This window comes from Trachemys scripta, chromosome 1 (genome assembly GCF_013100865.1).
Source record: "Trachemys scripta elegans isolate TJP31775 chromosome 1, CAS_Tse_1.0, whole genome shotgun sequence".
NCBI lineage: Eukaryota > Metazoa > Chordata > Testudines > Emydidae > Trachemys > Trachemys scripta.
In genome coordinates, this window is record NC_048298.1 from 139,736,809 (window position 1) to 139,755,999 (window position 19,191).

At 48.3% G+C, this 19,191-nt stretch overlaps 1 protein-coding gene across 8 annotated transcripts; it reads left to right on the top strand.

The window, feature by feature from the left end:
• Positions 1 to 575: 575 nt before the first annotated feature.
• On the top strand, positions 576 to 18,984 carry IFFO1 (intermediate filament family orphan 1). 8 transcript variants are annotated; one of them, XM_034787555.1, is made up of 10 exons: positions 643 to 1,594; positions 7,976 to 8,036; positions 8,122 to 8,217; positions 8,584 to 8,724; positions 9,181 to 9,189; positions 9,601 to 9,785; positions 10,912 to 11,032; positions 15,045 to 15,137; positions 15,400 to 15,530; positions 18,208 to 18,984. In XM_034787555.1, exons 1-10 carry the CDS (start codon positions 864 to 866, stop codon positions 18,308 to 18,310), a joined length of 1,671 nt encoding a protein of 556 aa, XP_034643446.1. In that variant the 5' UTR covers positions 643 to 863; the 3' UTR covers positions 18,311 to 18,984. The 8 variants fall into 8 exon arrangements, with proteins under 8 accessions (XP_034643495.1, XP_034643446.1, XP_034643436.1 ...); XM_034787545.1 differs by having other exon boundaries at positions 653 to 1,594; positions 15,042 to 15,137; XM_034787573.1 differs by having other exon boundaries at positions 864 to 1,594; positions 9,625 to 9,785; positions 15,042 to 15,137.
• Positions 18,985 to 19,191: the final 207 nt, after the last annotated feature.

Sequence of the window (19,191 nt, forward strand, 5' to 3'; positions counted from 1 at the left end):
TCAGCCAATCATCTGCCTAGCCATCATCAGCTGGCGACTCGCTGTAGGCACCATGAGGGTGGTGACCCACGTCTGGATGGATTTGAAAGTGGATAAGGTTTAAGGGAGAGGTTCCCCTACATTTCAGGGGCAGCAGAGGAGAAAGCACCCAGGGCTTGTGGGAGAATCAAGGCTTTTGTTGGCGAGAAGGCAGGGGCTAGATGTCTCAATAATTCATAGGACAGCGCGGTAGGATAGGACTATACTGAGAAGAGCCTTGGAGGAAAAGGCAGATTATCTAGCTCATCACTACCTCCTGCAGGGCTTCTTGCATCTGGTGCTGGCCACTGCCAGAGACAGGATATTAGGCTAGAGGGACGAACCACTAGGCTGCTCCAGTCTGAAAACCAGGGTGTGCCCATGATTCCTCCCCTAACCCCGCGGGAGCTGTAAAACCCCTCGCCCAAGGACAAAGCCTGGACCCGTCTCAGGTGGGGCACGTGAATGAGGCGCCCCCCTCCCCGGAGGATTTTCTCTTCACCCCGCGCTCCTGCTTTGTGCCTTGCTCCGACACTCTCCCCATCCCCCTTTCCGGCTTCTACGTGCAGGAACCAGCCTACCCCACCAGCGCTTCTGCTGCATTCCCGGACCCCTCCCATCTGCAGCGGAAGCTGCTGCCCTGTCTCCCGCCCCCCGCAGCAGCCGGCTCCCTCCTTCTCTCCTCCCTCGCTCCGCCTGGGATTGCTCCCCCGCAGCCCCCTCCCCCTAGCCCGCCTCTGCCTGACAGCGGACCTGCAGCAGCTAGGGTCCTGATTGGCCCCTCGGTCCCCCTCTCTCCGCCCTCGCTCCGCTCCCCTTGCCCCCTGCTCGGACCAGCCGCAGCCATGAACCCGTTATTCGGCCCCAACCTCTTCCTCCTGCAGCAAGAACAGCAGGGCCTGGCTGAGCCGGAGTCGCTTCCACCAGCGCCCCTGGGGGACTTTTTCGGCGGAGAGCTGGGCCCCGCTTCAGCAGTGCCCCCTTTCCCGGCCCCCCCTGCTGCCATGGCCCTCCGCAATGACCTGGGCTCCAACATCAACGTGCTGAAGACCCTGAACCTGCGGTTCCGCTGCTTCCTGGCCAAGGTGCACGAGCTGGAGCGCAGGAACCGGCAGCTGGAAAAACAGCTGCAGCAGGCGCTGGAGGAGGGGGGCAGCCGTCAGCGGGCTGTCCAGCGCCGGGATCAGGCTGTGCAGACCAGCTTCATCAGCCCCATTCGCCCACTGGGGCTTGCCCTGGGCAGCCCCCGGCCAGCTGGGCTCTGTGCCCCCTCTAGGGTTTTGGGCTCTCCTAGCTGCCACCTTGGAGTACCATTCATGCCTTCTTCCCAGCCTCCTCCCTTGTCTGGCAGCCCCTTTTCATCCTCACCTCGCTTCATGCCAGGCACCATCTGGTCCTTCTCGCAGGCCCGTCGGCTGGGCCCAGGACCTGAGACCACCCTGGTTCAGGGGCCAGGGGTCTCATGGGTTCATCCTGATGGGGTTGGCGTGCAGATCGACACCATCACCCCTGAGATCCGGGCCCTCTACAATGTGTTGGCCAAGGTGAAGAGGGAGCGCGACGAGTACAAACGCAGGTGAGAAAGGGAACAGGGTGAGTCTAGCCAGGCAGGAGACTGAAGGGAGAATGGGGGCAGGGAGTGAGTGGCAGCCCCAGGGCAACTGGGAGACGTGTTAGTGCAGGCAAGAGAAGGGACAGAGAATGGAGTGGTAGGGAGCAGTGGGGTGAATACAGCTAAAGGTGAGAAGGTGGAGGGGCTTCAGGGGAGTGTAAGGTAGGGAGGAGGGTAGTGAATAGGTGACTACTAGCACAGATAAGAGAGCAGAGGCAGTGGGGTGGGGCAAAGGGACATGGGTGAATGCAGATTGCAAACTCCAAGTACTCAAAATCATGAGTCAGGTCCCAAAAATCATGAGATCAGGATACAAATCACAAAAACTTTAAAAATGATAAGTGCTGGGCTCTTTTCATTTGTCTTCTGGTTTTTGAGCATTCATGCTGCATTTAGGTCACATTCTCCAGCTTTTCACCCCAACTATGAGGGCCTGAAACTTTTTTTAATGAAAGTTGAGATTCTCCTGAATTAACATGACCCTAGGAGCTGGGAGTTGTTTAAGAAAAAAATTGAGAGTTAGCAACACTGAGTGAGATGATACAGCAAGTAAGGAGACTGGGCTTACAAGGGAAATAGGGAGTGGGGCTGAGTTGGAGTCAGAGAGGAGATGAAGTTTGGAGGTAAGGGCAGAGAGAGAGAGAGAGAGAGTCTCCAAGACTGTGGTAATTCAGTGTCAAAGACCAAGGGACCTTGCTCCATAGTGGGAATGCTCTGGAGAAATCCCTGATAGGACTATCTATTGGCCACCTAACCCCCTTTCTCCCTGTTCGTCCTGTAGCATATCTAGTCCAGTATCCTAGCACCAGCAGTTTCAGAGGCAGGTGCAAGAAACCCTGCAGAGGGCAGTGATGGGATAACCTGTCCCAGGGAAAGTTTCCTCCTGACCCCAAGAGCTAGTGGTTGGCTTGTGCCCAAAGTTCTTGGGTAGTCTTTTGATATCACCAGGACGTCCTTGTTTTACTATAGTTAAGGTGGCAACCACGCTTCTGTTTAATGTCAAGTTTTAAACTGCTCTAAAATTCACATGTTTAATAAAATCAGCCTGAAAACAAACAGGTCCCAGTTCAGGGCCTAGGGTAGCGTTGGGTGCAAATTTGGGGTAACTTGGCTAAGGGATCCTGGAGACATTCATTTCTTTGCCCACCTCCCCCACAGCCAAATGACATGTGAATTAAAAAAAAATAAATGCTTGTGATGCTTTGAGGGGATTTTTTTAAGCAAAGAAAGGGGCAAAACTATGGGCAGTATCCAAATAAAATATATAGCTCTGTTAACCCCTAGCTGTCAGATGCCAAGATCCAAATAATTCAAAAATAATCAGGCTTTCTTTTTGTCTCTGTGAAGTGGGAAGCTGAAGTGCTGTGAGCTATGTATGGAACAGGAAGGGGTAGGGGGCACCAGATTGTTCTATGAAATACCTGATACTCAGAGGAAGGTGCACTTGACTATGAAACAGATGCTCAAGAGTTCAAATCTTCTCTTCTATGGACTGCTAGTGTTACTTTTCTGTGCGCGTCATACATATTATTATTTATTATGAAGTGCAGGCTTAGAGCCCGTTCCCTAGGGGCAGGCAGCTACCATTGCCCCTTTTTTGCAGATCATGTAACAGTGATGCTGCCCAATGTCACTACTATCGGCGCTAGGAATAGAACCTAGGTCTCTAATACAGCAAACTCAAGTATCATCCATTCAGCCCTTTGCCTTTTGAAATTAGTATGCTAAAACTGAATTGTCCAGTCATACAAGCTGGAATATCAGTGTAATAGGTGTGGTAATGAAGGACAGATTGTAGGAAGAAACAAGAAGGTCTTGTGGTTAAGACAATGGAGAGTAAGACCCAGGAGAACTGGTTTCTGTTCTTGAAGCCCCTCCACAGACTGGCTATGTGGTGGTTAGCAGTCACTTAAATTGTACATCTGGAGCTGGTCATCCTTCTGAGGTATTTTGGAGAACTAGCCCACCCTGAGGCACTAATGGTGACTCAGGAGACCCAGTTCTGAACTTTGCTACAGACTTCCTGAGTTTCCTTAGCCAAGTCACTTAGGCCCAGATCCTCAAAGGTATTTATGGGCCAGTGATTTCAATGGGAGTTAGGTGTATCAATACCTTTGAGGATCTGGGCTTTAATCTCTGGTGGTTTCCAAAACTGTAAACTATTTGGGCTCTTCAGGAGCATGACCAACCTGTTTTGGCTCGTTCACAGTTCAAGAGTTTGTTTTAGCTGGTTTGATGCTGAAGAACTTGGAAAGCTTTGGAGGTGTCCCATATTCACCCCAGCACTCAGAGGGGCATTGTGTAGATGATTCTGCAGGTACATTGGGAGGAGACAGGTGGGTGGTTACAGATGCTTGCAGGCCTGAGGGCCAGTGATGTGCTTGGTGTAACATATTTTTACATTGGGATAAAGAGAAGCCCCACAACTCCTTCCCCACATCGAGAACCTTCTGAGATGCACAGCTGCACCTGTGAACCTCCTATGGTCCTGACTGGGAGGAGGAGGTTGTGGGGCTCCCCCTTTCCCACACACTTCTCCCACATCAGCAGAAGAGCTTCTGGGATTCCCCATCTCCCATTCCTGGGGGCAAGGGGAGTGCAGAGACCCTTCCTGCTACGTGGGCCCCAGTCTGAGGCCTGGATTCTGGGGATCCCATCCCCCCATGCAGTCTTTAGCTGATAGCTGACTTTCTCAAGGTATCTCCACTACCCGCTTCCTTCCTCTCACTGGGCTTCTAACCCTGCTGGAGACTAGGAGGAGGTGGGAGCTACTGCCTGAGGGATGACTAGGTGTGCCCAAGAAACCTTCCCCATTCCCTGCTGCAAAATTTCCCTTCAGTCATGGCCCCTCACTTTCTCAAAAACAGGGGAAGTTCATATGCAAAAATGTAATGCCATGGAATTAAGGTTGCAGGAGCTCAACAAGGCCCTGGGCTTCTCATGTCCTCCTGCAATAAGAGTTGAATTTCCTAGACTTCAATGCTTCAGACCCAGGAAATTCCTTGTTCCCATTGTCATCCTAATAGGGACACAGCTACGGTTGTGTTTTGTAGGAAGAGTTGCATTAACTTAGTATTTCCTGGTTTTTGAATAGTTTGAGTTTTGGGAATGAAATTCTTGCATTCTGGAAGGGCATAGGGCAGTGCTGAGTATCTGCACCTTGGCCAAAGGAGCCCCAAAGACTGCTGAGCCCCCAACAGTGTGGTGAGGAAAGTTTCTCTTAAAATGTACAGGACTTTGGAGCAGAACACAGCTTGCAGGGGATTGGGAATATGAAGGGAGGAGAAGCAGCGACAAGAGACTGGGTGGGAACCACATTTGGGGTGGATAAAATTAAATGATGAGTCAGTGATCTTAGCGGGAAAAAACATGTGTGCGGACTGCCAAGGATCATGCAGCTGGGAGCCCAGTCATGTCTGCTTTCTCCCTTTCTTCCATGTGTATATACATGTATTCCCAGACACAAATAAGATGAGGTTAAGATGGAGACTCCATATCAGTAATTCAGAATAAACTACATCACAGAGATGACGTGATTATCCCCAAGCCTTGTATTACAAACTCAGGAAATCCACAGTTAAGGTTAAACTTAAAAGTGTCACCCAAACATGTTAAGGTTGGAAATATACAGTTTAAAGCACCCAAACAACCTTAACTCTGTCCACTACTGACACCACAATGACCACGTGATGATAATTAAGGCATTTTAGTGTTCATGGTCCCAGATTGGCTGATATTGATTTTTAAAGACAGATTCGATTTTTTTCATGTTGTTTTCCTTATGGTGTCATGAGGCTGGATGGGGAGGGCCTGGGTGTTGTCCTTGGCATGGAAGGAAATGGGTTGGAAATGCTGGCCTAGTGTTGACTGGTGAGTGGCCTGGTCTATATGGGGCAGAGGATCTCTCAGGTTTTCTGTCTTCCTCCCCTCACATTATCTGATCCTTGGGCAGGTTACTGGAATATTGTGATGCTGGAGTGATGTGTGTGTTACATTGCCTACAAAGGAAGGATCTGTGGCTCCCCAGGGGACTTGGGGTGGTGAGAAGGGGTAACAGGAAGAAGCTTTGCTCACAGTCTGCAGGACATCTAGGATGCCGGCTGGAGCCTCTTGGCTGGTCTGGACTGTGTGGAGGAAGTGTTCAGGGAGGTTATTATTAGGAATGGTGCATTGCAGATGGGAATGATAGAGTGGCTGAGAGGAAGAGAGAAACCGAGAGAGAGACGGAAAGAGTAAGCAGGGGGTGAAGGAGGAAGAGGGCACACAGGTGTTGCTTCCACCAAGTATCACTGTCATTTTCTGACCCAGTGTTGAAATCTCTGTCTGTTCTACACCGTAATGGTTATGGGGAATCACTACTTTAAAGCTGTTTCAGTAATGGGTCACTTCCCTAGTGTAGACAGGACTAGAGAGACAGGTTGAGTGATGGAAAGCAAGGCAGAAAGCACTGCAAGCCAGATCTGGAGAGAGAAGGAGGGAGAGGAAGAGATACTGAAGTATTTTGTGTCAGGGAAACACATTTTCTCCTCAGAGATGGAAACCTTGTTTGATCATTTCCCATGTAAGATACATCCTGTCTCTTTCTCTGTCCTTCCCTCTGTTGTGTATCTCTTTTTCTTCCCTCTTTCCTGTTCTCCCCTATCAAGGTAAGAGGAACCCCCATGGACTCTTATCCTGCGGATGGAGGATGGGCTGCCTGCTTGTTCAGGGCAGTGGTCTGGGGTATCTAAAAAAGGCCAACGTGCAGCTGTAGGGTGGGACATTTTCTAACACAGTGAGCAATATTGCCAACCCCAGGTGTTCCAAAGTCATGAGTCAGGCACCAGAAATCAGGAGACTGGCTTAAAAATCATGAGATAATAAATGTGGGATTCTTTCTATTTGCCTTCTGGTTTCTGAGCTTTTAGGATTCACGTTTTCAAACTTTTCTGCCCAGCCACGAGCACTAGAAATGTGCTATGTTAAAAATGAAATCTGAGATTCTCATGTTATTATACAACTCCAGGGGCTGGGGCTTTAAGAAAAACACCAAATATTGCAAGAATCATGATAAAATTGCAAGAGTTGGCAACTCATGAGTGCCCAACCCAATGAGAAAATTCCACTCACCCAAAGGAAATGGAATAGCAACAAACTCGTGCTGCGCTGTTCAACACAATAGAGCAGAGGCTAGTACAGTGCACCACCAACCAATATGAACTACACATGGGAGAGGATACAGTTAATTAGCAAAGTGAAATACAACCCAGCACAACATAACAAAACATGGATCAACACATCGCAATACAACACAACACAAAACAGTACCACACACCCTAATATAGTACAGAATGGCACAACACCTAGTGATGAAATATAGCTTAGAGTATTGTAACCCATTGCAGCACAACACAACCAGCATAAAACTGCCAGTCATCTTGCAATAATTGCAGCATATCCAGCATGCTGCAGAGCAATACAGCTTAATATAGCAGTCTTTTGCAACACAATACAGCCTAAGTATAGTACAACCAGTTGAAACCCAACATAACCAGGGCAGAACAGCCCTTTGCAGACCAGCTGCAAACCTGGTGTAACATAATCCCTGAATAACCAATACAATCTAGCATAAAATAGGCCAGTTCAGCACAGCCCATCACAGTGCAATGCTGCTCAGCCCATTGCAGTGCAATACAGGGGATTATAGCATAGCCAGTTATACCACACAGCATAGCCCATCACAACACAGCACAGCCCTGTATAGTGGAGCCCTTTGCAGAGCTGTACTATCCACTGTCTCAGTACAGCCCAATTTAATAACACAGCATATCTATATATAAATATAACACCAGCACAGACTGTTGCAGCCCCTCAGTGCCTGATACAGCCCAATGCCTGTTACTGCCTCTACAGCAAAACCCACTATAGCCCAGGCTGGAGGCCACTTGCCTGAACTGGATGGTGGGGAGGGGCAGAGAGGACAATGGGCTAGATCTGCCAATTGATCTAATGTGGTCCTGGGGGAATGCATTTCAGCTGCTAAATACAGCTTGTGGTTGGTGTCCTGAGGGCCTCGCACTGTGACATGAAAGACAGTTGGTGAATTCTGAGTGAGATCAGTAGAGTCTGTGGCCGGGACCAGCTCATGGTTGGAAGGCGTGACATGCATCTAACAGCTGTAGCTGTTTGGAAAGGAAGGGTATCAAATTCTCTCCCCTACTCCCAACACTCCTTGTATGACTAGAGTGGATCCCGTAGTGCGCAGTTCAGGAGTGAGGAAGACAACCTGCAGCTGCCAGCTCTGCCCTCCCCAGCGGAGGGTGCTGTGGGGCAGGCAGGGTGTAATTGGCACATTTGTCTCGCTAGGTGGGAAGAGGAGTATACTGTGCGTGTCCAGCTGCAGGACCAAGTGACCGAGCTGCATGAGGTGAGGGGCCCATCTCCACTCCCCCTGCACTCTAGCCTCATTTCCCTGGCACTGATTCCAGTGTTTCCCTTTCCCCCCTGAGCAGGAGGCCCAGGAGGCTGAAGCGTGCCAGGAGGAACTGGCCCTGAAGGTGGAGCAGCTCAAGGCAGAATTGGTTGTCTTCAAGGGACTGATGAGCAATGTGAGTGCCCCTGTCCCCCCAGCATACACCCTCAGTCACTGTCCAAGACATTGTGAACCCATCCCATGGTTCAGCAGACGTGCTGTGCATTTCCTCATAGTAATGCCAAACAAGGAATGTCTACAGAGTGACACAGCAGCGCCCAACCTGAGTGCATGGGGAAAGCCTCCAGCGTGAGTTCCCTCAGCAATGCCTTGACAGTGCCTGGCCCTGATTATAATGCCTCCAGCATGATGATTTCCCTCACCATGCCCAGGAGAATTCTCTGTCAGGACTCTGTTCCAGAGGGTTCCGTGTGCCTTGTCTAACTATCCTTTTCCTCTGTCCCCTTGCCACCATTTGCTGGGCTGGTGCTCACTGGGTCAGAACCTCACAGAGCTGGATACCAAGATCCAAGAGAAGGCCATGAAAGTGGACATGGATATCTGCCGGCGCATTGACATCACAGCCAAGCTGTGTGACGTGGCACAGCAGCGTAACTGTGAGGACATGATCAAAATGTTTCAGGTGAGATGCACCTGCTGCTGTCCCAAGCGAAACAGCTACCACTGGGGGAAGGAGCTTCCAGCCAAGGGGAGAGACCAAAGCACTTACATGCCTCTTGCAGAGGAGGGACTCAGTCACCATAAGCCTTGTTCCATGAGTTTACCTGCTCTCCATATTGGGTTACATGCGTTGGGGTGGGGAGCAGCAGGCAGAGAGGCAAGGGGAGGAGGCTGAGAGCTCCTGATGTTACTCGAGGCATTAGGAGTACCCACCCAACTCATTATTCAGAGATACTGGGCGCTGGGACTCCTGAGAGCAGCTGCAGAAGAGGGAGACATGGTGCAAAGTGTCTGTCTCTAACCCCTTCTCTCTCCACCCCCCCTTCTCTCTCTCTCTCTGCCTTTCTCTCTGTCCCTGTCCCTGTCTCTCTCTCTCTCGCTCTGTCCCTGTCTCACTCTCTCTCCCTTCCCCCTACAGAAGCAGCTGGTTAGTTTCATTCAGTTAAGAATATGTACAGTTTAGACACTTTCTGTAAACTAAGGTTTGACTGTAAATATTGACATATTTCACTTAGACTGTCTCTTCTTCCTCTCTCTGCCTTTCTCTTTCCCTCTGGATCTGGGGGCGGGGAGGGTTGAGTTCTTCAATTAAACCACATTCTTCTCATCAGGTTCACAGATTCCATCTTTAGTTGCATAGTTTTTCATTTTAAAATATTCTAAAATCACATTTTAGCCATTGCACCATCTTTAACCTGATCATAATAAGCCCCTCTCTCTCGCTCTCTCTTCTTCCTTCTTTCTTTCTTACTTTCCCTATCTTCCTACCCCTGTGCCATTCCTTTTCCCTCCATCTCCTCTCAACAACCCGACCTTGGACCCGGCCTTGTTTCTGTAGTCTCTGCACTTGTCTCCCATTAAGGTCCCAGCCACGGCGGGGCGGAAGCGGGAGCGGAAGCTGATCAGTGACGAGGACACTTCGCTGTCTGAGAACGATGCTTCCAAAAAGCCTGAAGAGGAGGAAGATGAAGAGACCACAGCCATGAGCATCAATGAGGAGATGCAGAGGATGCTGAACCAGCTGTGAGTGTAGCCCAGCCCTTACTTCTGCCCCACACCTGCTGCTGAGACAGGCTGGGACTAGAGTCATTGTGAGTTCTGTCATAGCCAGCTCTCCTGCCCTGTTCCCTACAGCTCTTCCCCGTGCTGGGAGAGGCTGGGACTGGTGTAGCTGAAAGCTCACCCACAGCCAATGGCTCTTCCATGTTCATTACAGCAGTGGTTTTCAAACTTTATTTCTGGCGACCCCGTTGAAGAAAATTGTTGATTCCTGTGACCCAACGGAACTGGGATGAGCAGTTTGGGGTGTGGGAGGAGCTCAGGGCTGGGGCAGAGGGTTGGAGTGCAGGGGTGAGGGCTGTGGGGTAGGGCTGGGAATGAAGGGTTAAGGGTGTGGGAGGGGGTCAGGGCTCTGGACTGGGGGTGCAGGCTCTGCGATGGGGCTGGTGATGAGGGGTTTGGGGTGCAGGAGGGGGCTCTGGGTTTGAGGGGGGGCTTGGGGCAGGGGCTTGAGGCATGGAGTTGGGGTGCGTGCTTACCTCCAGTGGTTTTCCTGGTCAGTGGTGCAGCCAGGGTGCAGAGGCAGGCTTCCCGCCTGTCCTGGCACTGCGGACCACGCTGTGCCCCAGAAGTGGCCAGCAGCAGGTCCGGCTCCTAGGTGGAGGTGCGCAAACAGCTCCACGCAGCTCTCACCCGCAGGCACCGCCTGCCCCACTCCATCTCTCATTGGCTGGGAACCAGCCATTGGGAGTGTGGAGCACCTGGTGCTCGGGGTGGGGGCAGCGCGCAGAGCCCTGTGGTCCCCCCCACCTAGGAGCCAGACCTGCTGATGGCTGCTTCTGGGACACAGCTTGGTGTCAGAACAGGTAGGTACTAACCTGCCTTAGCTGGGCAGCACCGCAGGTGGGACTTTTAATGGCCCGGTCAGCGATGCTGACCAGAGCTGCTGCGACCCAGTGCCTTCTATTCTGCAGCCCAGTACTGGGTCATGACCCACTGTTTGAAAACCACTGCATTACAGCACCTTCCTGCAGGGAAAAGCCGGGATTGGGAATTCCCCCACAGTTAGTATTGAAGCCTCACACTTTGTAGCTCTTCTTACTGGGAGAGTTCCCCTCTCTTTGCTGACATGTGGTTTCCTTGTCCCTAGGAGGGAGTATGATTTTGAGGATGACTGTGACAGTCTCACGTGGGAGGAGACAGAGGAAACGCTGCTGCTCTGGGAGGATTTCTCCGGATACGCTATTGCAGCAGCAGAGGTGCAGGGGGAGGTAACACCAGCTTTATGCCCCAGTCATACCCCATCTCCAGCTGCTCTGTGTGTGTGTGTGTGTGTGTGTGTGTGTGTGTGTGTGTCTGTCTGTCTCTCTCTCTCTCTCTCTGGTACAGTGTGGATCCCTCATTCCTCTTTATGCTAATTCCTACACAAATACTTGCACATTTCTAATGGATTTATAGAATAATAGACTTTAGGGTCAGAAGGGACCATTATGATCATCTAGTCTGACCTCCTGCACAACACAGGCCATAAAATCTCACCCACCCACTCCTGTATCAAACCTATGTCTGAGCCATTGAAGTCCTCAAATCATGGTTTAAAGACTTCAAGGTGCAGAGAATCCTCCAGCAAGTGACCCATGCCCCATGCTGCAGAGGAAGGCAAAAAACCCCCAGGGCCTCTGACAATCTGCCCTGGAGGAAAATTCCTTCCCGACCCCAAATATGGCGATCAGCTAAACCCTGAGCAAGTGGGCAAGACTCACCAGCCAGATACCCAGGAAAGAATTCTCTGTAGTAACTCAGATCCCACCCCATCTAACATTCCATTCCATCACAGGCCATTGGGCATATTTACCGCTACTAGTCAAAGACCAATTCATTGCCAAAATTAGGCTATCCCATCATACCATCCCCTCCATAAATTTATCAAGCTTAGTCTTGAAGCCAGATATGTCTTTTGCCCCCACTGCTCCCCTTGGAAAGCTGTTCCAGAACTTCACTCCTCTGATGGTTAGAAACCTTCATGTAATTTCAAGTCTAAACTTCCTGATGGCCAGTTTATATCCATTTGTTCTTGTGTCCACATTGATACTGAACTTAAATAATTCTTCTCCTTCCCTGGTATTTATTCCTCTGATATATTTATAGAGAGCAATCATATCTCCCCTCAGCCTTCTTTTGGTTAGGCTAAACAAGCCAAGCTCTTTGAGTCTCCTTTCATAAGACAGGTTTTCCATTCCTCGGATCATCCTAGTAGCCCTTCTCTGTACCTGTTCCAGTTTGAATTCATCCTTCTTAAACATGGGAGACCAGAACTGCACACAGTATTCCAGATGAGGTCTCACCAGTGCCTTGTATAATGGTATTAACACCTCCTTATCTCTACTGGAAATACCTCCCCTGATGCATCCCAAGACCACATTAGCTTTTTTCATGGCCATATCACATTGGCGGCTCATAGTCATCCTGTGATCAACCAATACTCCAAGGTCCTTCTCCTCCTCTGTTACTTCCAACTGATGTGTCCCCAGCTTATAACAATAATTCTTATTAATCCCTAAATGCATGACCTTATACTTTTCACTATTAAATTTCATCCTGTTACTATTATTCCAGTTTACAAGGTCATCCAGATCTTCCTGTATGATATCCCGGTCCTTCTCTGTATTGGCAATACCTCCCAGCTTTGTGTCATCCGAAAACTTTATTAGCACATTCCCACTTTTTGTGCTTTTTGTCATTAATAAAAAGATTAAATAAGATTGGTCCCAAAACTGATCCCTGAGGATCTCCACTAGTAACCTCCCTACAGCCTGACAGTTCATCTTTCAGTACGACCCGTTGTAGCCTCCCCTTTAACCAGTTCCTTATCCACCTTTCAATTTTCATATTGATCCCCATCTTTTCCAATTTAGCTAATAATTCCCCATGTGGAATCGTATCAAATGCCTTACTGAAATGGAGGTAAATTAGATCCACTGTGTTTCCTTTGTCTGAATCTGTTAATAAAAATCTGTTACCTTCTCAAAGAAGGAGATCAGGTTGGTTTGGCACGATCTACCTTTTGTAAAACTATGTTGTATTTTGTCTCAATTACCATTGACCTCAATGCCCTTAACTACTTTCTCCTTCAAAATTTTTTCCAAGACCTTGCATGCTATAGACATCAAACTAACAGGTGTGTAGTTGCCCGGATCACTTTTTTTCCCCTTTCTTAAAGATAGGAACTATGTTAGCAATTCTCCAGGCATATGGTACAACCCCTGGGTTTACAGATTCATTAAAAATTTTTGCTAATGGGCTTGCAATTTCATGTGCCAGTTCCTTTAATATTCTTGGATGAAGATTATCTGGGCCCCCCGATTTAGTCCCATTAAGCTGTTCGAGTCTGGCTTCTACCTCGGATGTGGTAATATCTACCTCCATATCCTCATTCCCATTCACCATCCTACCATTATCCCTAAGCTCCTCATTAGCCTCATTAAAGACTGAGGCAAAGTATTTGTTTAGATATTGGGCCATGCCTAGATTATCCTTAACCTCCACTCCATCCTCAGTGTTTAGCGGTCCCACTTCTTTCTTTGTTTTCTTCTTATTTATATGGCTATAGAACCTTTTACTATTGGTTTTAATTCCCTTTGCAAGATCCAACTCTACATGGTTTTTGGCCTTTCTCACTTTATTCCTACATGTTCTGACCTCAATAAGGTAGCTTTCCTTGCTGATCACTCCCATCTTCCATTTCTTGTAGGCTTTCTGCTTTTTCTTAATCACCTCTCGAGATGCTTGCGCATCCAGCTTGGTCTACAACTCCTGCCTATGAATTTTTTCCCCTTTCTTGGGATGCAGGCTTCTGATAGTTTCTGCAACTTTGACTTGAAGTAATTCCAGGCCTCCTCTGCCTTTAGATCCACAAGTTCTTCAGTCCAATCCACTTCCCTAACTAATTTCCTTAATTTTTTTAAAGTTAGCCCCTTTGAAATCAAAAACTCCAGTCACAGATCTATTTTTGTTTATTCTTCCATTTAGTTTAAACTGAATTAGCTCATGATCGCTCGAACCAAGGTTGTCCCCTACAACCATTTCTTCTATGAGGTCCTCACTACTCACCAAAATTGAATCTAAAATGGCATCCTCTCTTGTTGGTTCAGCAACTACTTGGTGAAGGAATCCATCAGCTATCACATCTAGGAAAATCTGAGCCCTATTATTATTACTAGCACTTGTCCTCCAGTCTATATCTGGGAAGTTAAAGTCTCCCATGATCACACAATTCCCATTAGTATTTACTTCATTAAAAAGGTCTCTATCCATATCTAAATCAGATCCCGGTGGTCTATAGCACACCCCAAGCAGTATCTCAGGGAGGTTCTAGTAGCTTTCTTCCCCAATGTGATTTTTGCCCAGACAGACTCTGTCTTATCCATTCCATCCCTTCTTGAGTGTTTGTTACCCCGAAGCTCTCATTCAAATGCAGAACATTCAAACACCCCTGTCTAGGCCCTACATGGCCTACCCCCCACCAGTTAGCTACACTGCCCTGCCCCTGTCAAATGTGCCCAGATCTCCTTTTCAGACTGACCTAAGGCCTCTTGTCTGAGGTTCTTGCCAAAGCCAGCAAGAATAGAAAAATCCTACTCAGCTGGTAAAATGCCATCTCTAGCTGCTCTAGGCTCCAGGGACCCCTCATTCTGTCCCTTAAACCCACCTATGAGACTATCAGCCCTTGAGTGAGAAGGAAACTCATTTTGCACCGCCTAAGATGAGGCCTGAAAGTCCAATTGGCCAAGGCCCCTGCATAGCCAGCACTCCAGCTGCTCCCCTTGATCCTGGTGGGTTAACAGTTGTAGGGTCTCGGGGGGCCCGGTTGGGGATGGGGTCTGTCTCTCTGCCACAATCCCCAATGTCTCAGAGCAACGTTATGCTTTTGTGGGACAAAACTTCACACTGCCAATGGTCCCAGGCTGTCTGTCTCATCCCTGCTGCTAGATGGGAGAGCCCTGGCTGATCAAGTGTGTATAGGTGTAGTTGTACCAGCAAATATGGAGTGAATGCAAACATGGGGTCAGGCTGTAGTTGTGGCCTGTTAAATGGGATTTGTGTGAACTGGGAACACACCCATCTCTAATCCTGTGTCACTGTCTGTCTCTGTTCCCTACCCTTTCCCCTCTCTCTCTCTCTCTGGTGCTGCCGGGTTTTTCTCTGATCTCTCACTCTGTGCTTTCTGTTGTCTGGCAACTGCCCTGTTTCCAAACGTCATGGCAACCTCTTCTCTCCCAGCAGCAGGATGACTGTCTGGAGAAGGTGATTAAGGACACGGAGTCGCTCTTCAAGAGCCGCGAGAAGGAATATCAGGAAACCATCGACCAAATAGAGGTGGGAGAAGGACATAGTGGGGAAGATGAGGGCGGACAAGGAGGTGGGAGGTATAGGGATAGACCCCAGAAGGGACAAGAAAATTGGTAATTGTGTATGTCTCCCTATGACTGGCTGGTGTAGCTGGGCAGTGTCCCCTGGTGGGAGGAGAAGGTAGGCAGTGTCCTCTGACGGGCTGACTGGGACAATATGCAGTGTCCCCATGTGGCACAGATAGTGCCACGCTGGCAGGTTCAGCTCCTCATTGCTCCCCCTTGTGCAGCTGGAGCTTGCAACAGCAAAGAATGACATGAATCGGCACCTGCATGAATACATGGAAATGTGCAGCATGAAGCGTGGGCTGGATGTGCAGATGGAGACCTGCCGCCGGCTCATCACCCAGTCTGGAGACAGGTGAGCTCCAGGATAGGGAGGGCCAGGATTCCTGGGTTCCAATCCCAGCTCTGGGAGGGGCATTGGATTTAGTGGCTCAGAGTCAGGGGACGGAGTTAGGACTCTTGGGTTCAATTCAGTTCTGTGCTTTATAGGTTTGTGTACTGCACTCCTTGCTGTAGTATCTGAATGCCTTCCAGATTAAGCATCATGACGACATGTTTGTCACATGTTGTTTGTTCACTCATCCTCTCCCCTGGGAGCGAAGTGTGCACAGTGCAGTGCTTTGGTTTGGGGGGCATTGTTTGTTTTGAATTTACATGTTACTCTATATCTTCTGTTCAAGAAGGCAAAGTCAAAGAAATACACCTTGTACTTGTCTGTATTCCATCTCCCACACAGACAAAGTTCTACTCCCAGCGCTGGGAGAAGAATGGGCACTACTAGGGGGACTGGGAATTGAGGCTCCTGGGTTCTGTTCCCAGTTCTCGCAGGGGAATGGGAGCTAGTGCATTGATGGGTGAGGGGCCGGGCTGGCTGTCATAACTGGATTGGACTCTGAATGATCAGCTATAACCACCTTGCAGACTCCTCACAGGAGTTGAATTTGGTGCAAGGTGCCTATGGAAGATGAATCGTGCTCAGATGTCAGCTTTGATAGATGATGTCACTGTCTAAAAAGAACCTGGAACAGAGCATCACTGATCTGCTGGGACATTCTGCTGGCCTGTGGGAGTATGAAGTCAGTGGAGCTCTGGGCTGGGCCCTGCTGGAATGAGCTCACAGTGTCACTTCCTTCCTCCATATTCCCTGCCGCAGGATACTGCCAGGATATTGTTCTGAGCAAAGCTCCCCATCATTGGCACCAGCATTTATTTAGGCTCTATATAACCCCCTTGCCCTCTCAGTGGTACTCTACAGGACCCATATAATGTCACATGTTTACTTCCCAGTGTTAACTACACCCCTTCCAGTATCTGAGGAATCCATCCGGTTTTACAGCACCCCCTAGGTATCAGTTATAATTAGGGCTGTCAAGCGATTAAAAAAATTAATCGCAATTAATCGTGCTGTTAAACAATAATAGAATACCATTTATTTAAATATTTTTGGATGTTTTCTACATTTTCAAATATATTGATTTCAACTACAACACACAATACAAAGTTTACAGTGCTCACTTTATTTTTGATTACAAGTATTTGCACTGTAAAAAAACAAAAGAAATAGTATTTTTCAATTCACCTAATACAAGTACTGTAGTGCAATCTCTTTACCATGAAAGTTAAACTTACAAATGTAGATTTTTTTTTTACAAAACTGCACTCAAAAATAAAATAATGTAAAACTTTAGAGCCTACAAGTCCACTCAATCCTACTTCTTGTTCAGCCAGTGCTGAACAAGATAATGCTGCCCACTTTGTTTACAATGTCACCTGAAAGTGAGAACAGGCGTTCTCACGATACTGTTGTAGCTAGCGTCGCAAGGTATTTACATGCCAGATGCAGATGTACTAAAGATTCATATGTTCCTTCATGCTTCAACCGCCATTCCAGGGGACTTGCGTCCATGTTGCTGACGGGTTCTGCTCGATAACAATCCAAAGCACTGCGGACCGACTCACGTTCGTTTTCGTTATCTGACAGATGCCACCAGCAGAAGGTTGATTTTTCTTTTTTGGTGGTTCGGGTTCTGTACTTTCCGCATCAGAGTGTTGCTCTTTTAAGACTGCTGAAAGCATGCTCCATACCTTGTCCCTCTCAGATTTTGGAAGGCACTTCAGATTCTTAAACCTTGGATTGATTGATTGATTGTAGCTATCTTTAGAAATCTCACATTGGTACCTTCTTTGAGTTTTGTGAATTCTGCAGTGAAAGTGTTCTTAAAATGAATAACGTGTGCTGGGTCATCATCCGAGACTGCTATAACATGACATATATGGCAGAATGTGGGTAAAACAGAGCAGGGGACATAAAATTCTCCCTTAAGGAGTTCAGTCACAAATTTAATTAAGGCATTATTTTTTTAACGAGCGTCATCAGCATGGAAGCATGTCTCTGGAATGATGGCCGAAGCATGAAGGGACAAACGAATGTTTAGCATATCTGGCATGTAAATATCTTGCAATGCCGGCAACAAAAGTCCCATGCAAATGCCTGTTCTTTCTGGTGACACTGTAAATAAGAAGCGGGCAGCATTATCTCCCGTAAATGTAAACAAACTTGTTTGTCTTAACAATTGGCTGAACAAGAAGTAGGACTGAGTGTACTTGTAGGCTCTGAAGATTTACATTGTTTTGTGTTTGAGTGCAGTTATGTAACAAAATAAAATCTACATTTGTCAGTTGCATTTTTCACGACAAAGAGATTGCACTATGGTATTTGTATGAGGTGAATTGAAAAATACTATTTCTTTAATCATTTTTTCAGTGCAAATATTTGTAATAAAAATATACACTTTGATTTCAATTACAACAAGAATACAATATATATGAAAATATAGAAAAAATCCAAAATATAATATATTTTGTTGTTTAACAGAACGATTAAAACTGCAATGAATCGAGATTAATTTTTTTGAGTTAATCGCGTGAGTTAACTGTGATTAATCGACAGCCCCAGTTATAATAGCTGTTTCTCCCATCCCCCCTCCCCCAGTCTGGTGCCCACGTGACCCCTGCCCTTTGTTCTCTTTCAGAAAGTCTCCTGCTTTCACACCACTCTCTAACAGTGAACCGGCCCTGAATGAGGATACCGAGGAGTCCAATCACGACCTCCCAATGGATGCCTCTATCAGATAATTTGAGAGGCCCTGCCCACTCCTGGCAAGGCAGAGAGCAGGAGTGTCTGAACTGTGGCTGGTAGAAACTGACAGGGTCAGGGAGCCACCATCAGAACTCTATCAAATCCCTCCTCATTTGGGGCAGGGGTGGAGAATTTACCCAGAAAGGACATGTTGTAAATGAGAACAGCTAGCTAGAGCTGAGGGCCCTCACACAGGGTCCCCTTCCCGCTCCCCATCGCTGTCTTCCCCTCCCCCACTTGGATCTTACTGGGGTTCAGACAGGGAGGAGCCAACTTTATTATAGCAGCATCCCCTGGGACCTGTCTCCTGGGGACCACTGCCTCCGTCCCCTGTCCTGGTATACTTTGACCTGTCTCCCTCTGCACCCCTTGTGCTGCTCAGAAGTAGAACTGGAGCTGTGTCCCTCTGCAAACATTGGTGCCAACTGGACTGAGTGCTGGACTCTCTCTGCCCTCTGTGCTCATTGAACACTCCCGTGGTCCCTGCACCACAGCGCACAAGGTACCGAGAGCCTCTTTTCTCCTTGGGGACAGGGAAAGTGCCATTGGCTCCTGCCCCCTCCATGCACTTTGCTTTGCTGTGCATCTGTGGTGTGACGACACGACATGTGTGTATGTGTTTGTGATGGAAATGAGGACTCATTAAATGGGACAATAATGCCCTTTTCTACTGCTGTGTGGGGTTTTATTTAGCTGGCGTGGGAGTTGGAGGACACTGCTGAGAGGAAGCTTCCTGTAGGCAGCCCAGATTGGGCACTGCTGCAGGGAAGGGTCTGTTGCTGCAGCTTCTGCTAGAGTCTCAAAGGGGAGTTAATGATGCTCCATCCCTCGGTCTGTCTGTCACCATGTATGGGGAACATGGTGGGGAAAAGGGCTC

Coding starts and splice junctions, on each gene's coding strand:
- IFFO1 (XM_034787545.1), top strand. CDS start 864: ATGAACCCGTTATTCGGCCCCAACCTCTTCCTCCTGCAGCAAGAACAG. Junction 8,037..8,121: donor AAGTGACCGAGCTGCATGAG/GTGAGGGGCCCA, acceptor CCCCCTGAGCAG/GAGGCCCAGGAGGCTGAAGC. Junction 15,138..15,399: donor AAACCATCGACCAAATAGAG/GTGGGAGAAGGA, acceptor CCCCTTGTGCAG/CTGGAGCTTGCAACAGCAAA.